This window comes from Oncorhynchus kisutch, linkage group LG10 (genome assembly GCF_002021735.2).
Source record: "Oncorhynchus kisutch isolate 150728-3 linkage group LG10, Okis_V2, whole genome shotgun sequence".
In the NCBI taxonomy this organism is placed as follows: Eukaryota; Metazoa; Chordata; class Actinopteri; order Salmoniformes; family Salmonidae; genus Oncorhynchus; species Oncorhynchus kisutch.
In genome coordinates, this window is record NC_034183.2 from 60,055,294 (window position 1) to 60,064,352 (window position 9,059).

Consider the following 9,059-nt stretch of genomic DNA (forward strand, 5'->3'; position numbering starts at 1 on the left):
TTCTAATTTCTCTTTATCTCTCTCCCTTTCTCTCTCCTCCAGGCTAGTTTATATCGGGCTGGATACAGTAGGTTTGCACCGTACTAAACAGCACTCGCACCATGGAATTCCACATTTCTGAACCTCTTCATTTGGAAAGAGCTCCCCTCCATTTTCTACGGGTGGTAGTATTAACCCATGTGTTTTGGAAAAAGGTCATCCACTCAAGATAAACTCAACTGTAACTCGGCTTGCTTCAACGGTCACACTCAGTGACATAGTAATGGATTAATGAAAACTGCCTATGAATTTCAAGACTGGCATCAATAATTGAAGACAACTGTGGGAAGAACAAGAATGGTTCCATAAAAAACACTATTGGACATGAATGGAGAAATTGCTGCCCACCAGTAACTTTTTACACTACATCACTACAAACCTTTGCTCCTGATCGTCTGTGGTAATAATACTCAAATGTAAAATGCACACATATGTACACAGCTCAATGTGTTAATACGACCTAAAAGTAGGCCATCAATAGCGTGAAATCTTAGGTCCTTTATATGAAACACTACATTGACAACCTGCCCAGTGGTGGAATCCCATCAGTTAAACAATGAACATCCAAGTTGTTTTTTTAAAGAACCTGCTCAACAAAAAGGTGAATGAAGAAACGCAAAAGTAGCAAAAAGTCCATAATCTGAACTACAAAAGCTGAGCGACGACGCAGTTAAATCTAGGTAACAGCTGTTGCTCTGAAAATGATTAGAGAAATCCAAACAGTCTACCATTACATTACACCACCAACCCAACTGTACAAGACAAAAAAAGATAAATGGTGTGAAAATGACAAGGAAAAATAAACAAAATGACTTGTTTTTGTTCTGCATTACCTCAGTTTTTCTTTTCTATAATTATCTATGAAAAAGCATTGCTTAAAGTTATTATATAATGTGGATGCAATGAAATTACATCCACTATCATCATAATTTTCCCATTTTCCAGTTGATTCTTACTGTAGTTGCTGGTCTAAGTATTATGGTGATGATTCTTACTGTAGTTGAAACTATAATGACACATCTTTTGATCTGTATCATGTATCCTTACTATTATATACCTACATTGTCTTCATTTTTCCTTTTGAGAATATTGTACAACTCATGCCTGCTCAACACAACTCCGTGTACATGTTCTCCTTACTAGACTATATGACATTCCAGGTGTAGCATCAGAATGGTGACTGAACGGGGTAAAAACATTGAAAGTGTCTGGGCATAGCTAACATGCTGTAGAAACCAGCCATTCACAGATAAGAATGGAATTCTTAGGGGTTTGAGGGAACAAACCAGATGGTAGGAAACATGAGAGTTACAAACACTGCAAGTTGATGTTACTTTTGGTTTCACCATTTTTAATATATATTTTCTTTGTCAAGTTGACACAAATACAGACACGCGCGAAGTGAAACAACGTAATGTTCACCCAATGCAATCTTCCTCCCTCCTATGTCTTTGGGAATGTTCTAGTCCAGTATGTATTAAAGTCACTGCCTCAATGCTACTTTAAGGTACAGGAAGTGACCTACAAAAATATATAAATAGTCTTTGACCTATTATGTATCTCCATATACTCCGGATATGTTATTGCTATCGTTTGTCTTTTGGTTCCAAAGATTCTCTAAAAGCACATTTGTTGGTCAAGTGTACACATTTATTATACTTTTTCTGATTGTTCTTGCTGTTATTTTAGCTCTTTTTCTATTTTATGGTGGGTTCAAAGTGCTCCCTTTCAGTTTGCTGATGCTGGTGTTTTAAAAGCACCGTGTCCTGGGAAATGTCATCTGAGAAGTGGAGAGGGAAGATGGGGGCAAACATGAATTTATTTACATAATTTTATAGCAACAGATTAATAGACTTAAAATCCCCAAAATACATTTGGGAACTGTCACAGTTGGTCTTTTAAGGGGTTTGGATAAAGTGGTCCCAGGCAGATAAATCAGTGGAAAATGTTGGGTTAAATATAACATTTAGGAGTCCACAGTAGACTTGAGAGGGGAATTTGGCATTTTGATACAGAATAAATGTCAGACTAGAGTGAGTGTGATGATGAAACAAAGTGTTCTATTCCACATCATTTTAAAGAGCCCCCCCCCCACATGCCTCCTTTTTCCATTTGGGAGTGAGTGTGTAGTTCAGGATCAGTTGTAGGGTGGAGGACCCAGGTAAAGAGCTGAGCCATAAACCACCTGTTGACATGATGATTACCATGTTGCTAGCTGTTTTATCAGGGCAGGCAGGGATGCATACAGCCGCATTAGTTATTCCGTTGAGTATTTATGCCATGATATCGTGAGAATAAGAATTTTGAACTTCTCTTAAAAAGTATTAAAAGTATCAGTATGCATGTTTTTGTGAGAAGGACAGGGTCAAAAGTCATTTCATTTGTTGCATGAATCAAAACAATTTCTATGGAAAGGAGGCTATGTGAAATATGAAGGCAGGATTGAGAGGGGTTTCAACATAGTCCATTTGAGTTTGTTTCTAGTTTGGGGGGAATAATGATATGTAAAATACTGCTTGTTTTGTTAAGTTTATACCTGGGTTATCTATGTTCTTCTGTGGTCATGGTATCATTTGAATTACCAGTTATATCCCTTAGTTCAATTTTAATTTGGAATGTTGAACCCCTGCAGTTTTTCTTTTGAAGTATGTTAAGTAACCAATGATGTTGTCCCACCATGCACACAGCAGTCCAGCACAGACTGAACTGTTGTTTCCAATGCCTTGCATTGTAGCACAAGACTGCTCTATGGCACAGCAACTGACCATCCCTCCATAACCTTCCACTTGTTACCCAGCAGTGGAGACTCCCATGTGCCCTCTCACGGTGATCACCTTAGACCCAGCTGTGTGTCTGACTTACCCCTGCACTGTGCTGAAGTCAACCTAGTGGGAGTTGTTGGACAGGGATTTCATATGAGTTGTTTGTTTTCACATGTGCATTGCTAAGCTCATTGATCCAAGTGATATTGTTTTTAATTTTCTTCAAGTGACTTGTGGATTTCTTTTCATTTTTTTCCATCTTCATGTTTGCCTTCTATTTCCTGTCATTGTTATTGAATGTACATAATAAACGGTTTGGTTTTTATACTCTTCTTTTCTCAACTACTTATTTGGGTAAAATGTTTGATTTAGTGCCATTGATTATTTGTATGTAATCATAGGGTATGGCTTGGTCACACAGTTCATACCTTTTGTTCACTAGTAGTAGAGCTGGAGGAAACTATGCCAACTTGAACTCTAAAGTAGCCAATTTTCCCGAACCAATCATTGTGTCTAATCATTGTGTCTAACTAACCATTGTGTCTAAAGTTAATGAATGTGAATGTCTGGGTTGAGTTTGGAGGGAATCTCATATCCCTGTTAATTGCTCTAATGCACAAGAGGCTAATTGCCAATTTGATGACATGCACTTCCAGATGATTGAAGTAGGACTAAGTGAAAGGATTACATTGAGGGCTGTTTGATCAGTGAAACAATAAAGCACATGGATCCACTGAATTATTGAGGTTTTGACCCGACTGACTCACCCATTATGAGATGACCATGATGGCTATACACAGGCAGAGTAGAACGTTACATTGCTCTCATGTCATTCCTAGAGCGCTACAGATCTATCGTTAATATCAGTAAACTGCTATTTGCATGGGGAAATGACATGATGGAATGCATTTGTTTACATTTGGTGGCTCAATAATGGTATGAACATTGAGGTAAATTGAATCCCACCAACAATAATTCACATCTTGTACAGTGTCACCTAGTGGTGAAAACCGTAGTACCACTCAGTCTAGGTTGTGCTTCTTTTTGTGAGAATGAATCAGCCCTCTGCTGTTAGATATGACTAACAAATATACCTTTTAACATTCCATTTTAATAACACTTTTTCAAACGGCACAATATGCATAGCATGTATTTATATGCATAAACATGTGTTTCTAAAGTGGGATGTAAAGAAGAAAAAAAATGGCATCCACCTTTACGTAAGATGTTAAGACATGATGACAAGGGTCTATTTTATCGCTGCCAGGTCCTGTCTCTCCTTCACACATGCCTGGCGCTGCCCCTGCCCATCCCTGCAGTTTGGCACCCTGATACAGACAGATTCACGCCTCCTCCTGCCTGAGACTATTAGACACTGTCTCTGGTGTTTTCAAGTAGCAAGTTGCAAAAACACTCTTGTCACATTAGCTCAGATTCAGTAAGCTCATTCTATCTGGATCCAGCCTGAGTAAAGAAAAATGTCATTAATCAATTGAGCCTTAGTCACGTAATTATGGAAATCATGTTGCAATGCAGGTTCTATACAAGACATATACATTTGTAGCTGAACTTCCAAAACATTTCTGGGCCATGTGAGAGTGCATGTATAAATGAAATTGTATTAGTCACATACACATGTATAGCAGATGCTATTGCGGTTGTAACGTTTTTTACATATGTTAAGCTGTTAGGTTGTCTTTGTGTGTGGGTGTGTGTACATGAAAAGCAATGTGATCTTAATCAGACAGGCTGTGTCCATAGTATACATCATAGGGCTCGCTGATGTTGGTGGTCTGAGGACGAGGGATGGAGTAATCTTTGTCAGGATCTATTTCCTGAAACACAAACATAGTGAAACATTAAAACATTAATGCAGTAAATAATGTCAATTAGTTGTTCAGCATTACATATACATGGCTTGTAATGGCAAGGGTCATATTCTTTTGTAAGATGTTATTTATCTTTTATGAACAACACAAGACATAAACATTCAAATGACAACATCATACAAACATCAACCACATCACACCTGCCCAGATCCACTAGCACACACCCCCACTACTTTCCTCCACATGGCCTGAAACTGCACCATTTTGTAAGTCTCTGTATAAGTCTCGGTATATTGAAATAATAAATCATTAGATTTTTCCATTGTGTTAACGATGGCGAATTGATTGATTTCCACGTTTTTAGTATACGTTTTTTCAAGATGAGTGATGAGAAGAGAATTGTCCACATGGAAAACAGAAAGCAAAATGCCACACACTGCTGCTCGCGCTCCCAGGTGATATTTATTTCTAACAACGTTTACAACCCTTAAGTTTCCATCAGGCATCCATGTAAAGTACCTGGATGTGCGTATGTTGTTCAGTTTTTGTTAGAGAATCATCCAAACCACCGTGTATCTCACTACACCCCCATGTGCCATGTCTTGAAATATGCAGACAGACTGATTAAAAGTACATTTACATTGTAATATTTCTGACAGCCAACTGTCTAGCTCCGCCCACAACTTCTGGACTTAATAGCATTCCCAGAAGGCCTTATTGAGTCTGTTAGTTTTACACTTAAAACATGACTCTACACTTGTGCTGTAGAATTTGTGAATTGTGTCTCTTGTTAAATACAATTCTATACATTATCTTATACTGGATTAAGTATGTATTTTTGTTAGTTATTCTTTGTTACAACATGCTGATTCTCGTTCCTATAATCACCCAGTAAACCCAGAGCCATTTTGACGCCTACTCACTGCCATTGAGAATCCAGACTCATATGGTGATTGGAAAACGGGGTCTTGTTTTCTGCCTGGGGAAGAGAACACGATACAGTGACTCAATTATCTGCAGATTCCATACAGTGAGTATTAAAGTGACCGATTGTGTAATTAACCTCATATGTCATATTTTATTCATTGGATCTAGTCCATATATAATGTAGCTTCCATGCTAACTTATTAGTACTGTACCACCAGTCCATTTTCTGTCTTTCTAATGCTATGTTGCTGATTAACTAAACGTAGACATGCAGTACTGTACATTTCCCTGCTTTACTCCTTTCCAGTGCTACTGTTTCTCACTTCTCCGTTCCTCACCGTCGTTCTCAAAGCTTCTGTTCTCCCTCCCTTCTTTCGGGCTCCCCAGCCCTGGCAGGTTGGCGTTGGGACTGGTCCATCCACCAAAGTCTAGGGGGCCCTCCTTGGAGCTGGCCTCCCACCTGCAGAGGAGAACCACTTGGGCTAGTCCGTGGCCCAGCAGCAGGACCCAGCCGTTGGCCACCAGGGCTATACTCAGCACCGGGTCATCCCACTGTGGCCGCCGGCCCATCTCCATGTTACCCCGGGTCAGCAGGGCGATCCACACCACCCAGATGGCAGCAGACAGCAGCAGGGTGAGGCAGAGCAGCGTGGCCTGGACCTGGCTCTGTCGGTGGCTGCCCCCGCTGTAGCTGTAGGTGAGACAGGAGCGGCAGAGGCAGCACAGGGAGAGGACCAGGCCGGCGGCCAGCAGAACCAGCACGTAGATGAGCAACATGACAAACTCCCCCTGGGAGTACTGGCAGGGCTGGCCGTCCCGCAGCAGCACGATGATCAGCCACTCTGTAGCGATGACCACCTGGAGGGTGGAGAGGGCCAGAGCCACCCCAGCCTCCCCCCAGCCCCGGGCTACAGAGAAACCCAGTAGGGCCAGGCAGCGAGCCAGCAGGCAGGAGAAAGCCAGGGAGAATAGCACCCCGAACAGGAAGAGGCGCGTGGGGCATGTCTGGGTGGTGAGGCGGATGACGAAGGCAAAGGTCAGGGCGAAGACCCCCGCCGTGCTGAGCAGGAACAGAGCCATGGAAGCTAAGCTCCCCCCGATGCCCCTGCGCTGGCGGGACGACACACACATCCACAGGGTCCAGAACAGCAGCCCCACCAGCAGCCCTGAACTGACCACAAAACCCAGTGAGGCCAGGCTCTCCACTACGATACCCCACGCCGCCTGACGGTCACACAGGTAGGAGTACACAGGGTCCAGATCCGCCCCACACCCCAGGATTGCATCCTGGGAAGTGGAGTTTGAGGAAGAGTTGCGTTGGAGGAATGAAATGGTGCTTCGGTTGATAGTGGATTTTACAGTGGGATTGTGTGTGTTGGTATTGGGGATAGCATTAGAGCTAGTGGCAGCACTGGGAGGGATGGTTTGGTTGAGGGTGCCAGCATTCAGTGTGGTCTGACATGTGCTGGGAAGTGGGACATTGAATAGTAGGATGAGAAAAATAGATTTGTGTATCTGGAATGGAAAGACCATCCTTTTGTTTTGCTTTGTCTGCATGTTGTTGTGTCCTTCCTCTCTGGGTTTCTGTTTTGATGGTATACTCCCTGCTCAGATGGGCCTTTGCTACCTGGAAAAAGTAGCATACATGAGAGCATGTATTTTTAACTCTGAATATCTTTATTTATAGAGCATAGCGGTATTTAGGACAATCAAATCAATTGAGGTGCTTTTGAATAAAGATGAGCGAGAGAGAGAGAGAGAGAGAGAGAGAGAGAGAGAGAGCGCAGCCAGAGGGAAGGGAGCAGCCAGACCACAGACATGCCAGGACAGGGAAATAACTTTGTGTACAAGGTAAGAATAGAGGAATTAGGAGTGATTTAATTAGGAACAGGTTCTAGATACTCTACATCAGGGATGGACAACTTGGAGGGAGTCTGGGCAACAGAAAATCTGAACTCATCATGAGGGGTCGCAGTTGCTCGCGGGTCTGCGTACCCACATTGTTTTACAGATCATTTCCTGCAATTCTACACATTTTGCCATAGGATGGAGAGAAATGTTTAGATAGCTGGCCGCAAAACTAACTTGGGGATCTAAAAAATGTTAGCTGACATGGGCTAATTGACAGACTATCAGTGCTTTATATGACAAGAGAATAACTGCTGATGCACAACCACCTTTCGAAATTGCACCTTGTATATTCCACTATTTTAACTCGCAGCAATAAGTTGAAACCCCAACTGATTTCGTAATAAATCATAAATAAATAGTGACGTCCCGTTGCCCATCCCTGCTCTCCCACAGAGGAAATATATGGACTACATTAACTCATAAAGTCGTGTGAAACCAGGAAAGACGGCAATAGGGAGTGAGCGTGACAGTGAAATACAAGGGGGGTTGACACACTGAGATTGAAGTGAGAGAAAGAAGCCAGAGATAGACTCTCCTGATAGTTGATTGTCACTTCCTCTAGTTCATAGCAGAGCCCTTGTTTCAGTGTCAGAGATTCAAATATGACATTTAATATGCTTATCGCTGGATAAATGTGGCCCTGGCCACTTTATTTAACCCTTAAGGATAACTCCGTTTTGCACAGAGGGCAGGAGATAAAACCTCTAAATGTCACTAAAACATCTCTATCAAGTCTATCTTTACTGATTATTTAAGGAACATGTTTATGTGGCTGGTCATTTGTTACATAACATAAACAAATATTGAATAAAACAATTGTTTTGAATGTTTTTCCATTGATTGGGTCGTTGAATTGGTTGACAGTAACAACAGTCTAAACAATAATGAGTAATTGTCATCCAACAACAGGAGACTTGACGGCATCGCTGCCTCAACTGTTTACTTTTAATCTTGTGGGCAACATTTTTACTTTAAAACAACAAACTCTTCCTGTGGCAAAACAATTGGTAGGATATACCTCCATTCAAGCTACTTTCAAACTAACAGAGAATAGTAACATGAATTATTTACCCTTTATCCCGAGGCTTCAGTGCATCCACCTCTGTGATCGGTGGTTATTTCTGATCCTACTTGTAGTTCCACTTGAGATTTGTAATAAACTCTCAGCTGATGCATCAGTAGACAGTCATCTATGTATGAACGTGCCTCCTAACTCAAGGATGTTCCCATATCTTTCACAGGCAGTGCAAGAGGGAGGGAGGGAAAGCAGGAAGAGAGGAATGAGAGAGGGAGTCAATTATTTTGGAAACGAAAGATGATGAGGTTTTTTTCACCTCACCCAGATTTACATCTAGTGGTGAAGCGATAGGAGAGAAGTTTGGACTGACCCACCCCTGACTTCCCCTCCTCTCACTCTCTTTTTCTTAGTCTATCTCACAAAACAGCAAAGTATAGGTGGGGCTCGAATCCCTGGAGGCTATGGAACAGGCACTGACACACACACACGCACGCACACACACGCACGCACGCACACGCGCGCACACACACACTGCTGGTTGCTATGTTAAAAAGAGAGAGGTTACAGGTGAGA

The 9,059-nt window shown here is 41.9% G+C and overlaps 2 protein-coding genes across 17 annotated transcripts in view; one reads left to right on the forward strand and one right to left on the reverse strand.

Annotated features, from left to right (window-relative positions):
* LOC109898622 (RNA binding protein fox-1 homolog 2) overlaps positions 1 to 3,131 on the forward strand; it is a 39,282-nt gene extending 36,151 nt beyond the window's left edge. For 9 of the 16 annotated variants that reach the window (XM_031834360.1, XM_031834355.1, XM_031834361.1 and 6 more), the window contains one exon: positions 43 to 3,126. In XM_031834360.1, the coding sequence (XP_031690220.1) occupies positions 43 to 87 (45 nt within the window). In that variant the 3' untranslated portion in view covers positions 88 to 3,126. Of the gene's footprint in view, positions 1 to 42 lie in introns of all 16 variants that reach the window. The other 7 variants (XM_031834358.1, XM_031834357.1, XM_031834366.1 and 4 more) reach the window with 1 other exon arrangement.
* Positions 3,132 to 3,892: 761 nt separating this feature from the next.
* On the reverse strand, positions 3,893 to 8,820 carry LOC116375882 (G-protein coupled receptor family C group 5 member D-like). Its single transcript, XM_031834373.1, has 4 exons — positions 8,540 to 8,820; positions 5,896 to 7,184; positions 5,554 to 5,609; positions 3,893 to 4,636 (listed from the first exon to the last, which is right to left on the reverse strand). The coding sequence occupies exons 2-4, from the start codon at positions 7,112 to 7,114 to the stop codon at positions 4,538 to 4,540; spliced, it is 1,374 nt and encodes a 457-aa protein (XP_031690233.1). The 5' UTR covers positions 7,115 to 7,184; positions 8,540 to 8,820; the 3' UTR covers positions 3,893 to 4,537.
* Between the last annotated feature and the right edge of the window lie 239 nt (positions 8,821 to 9,059).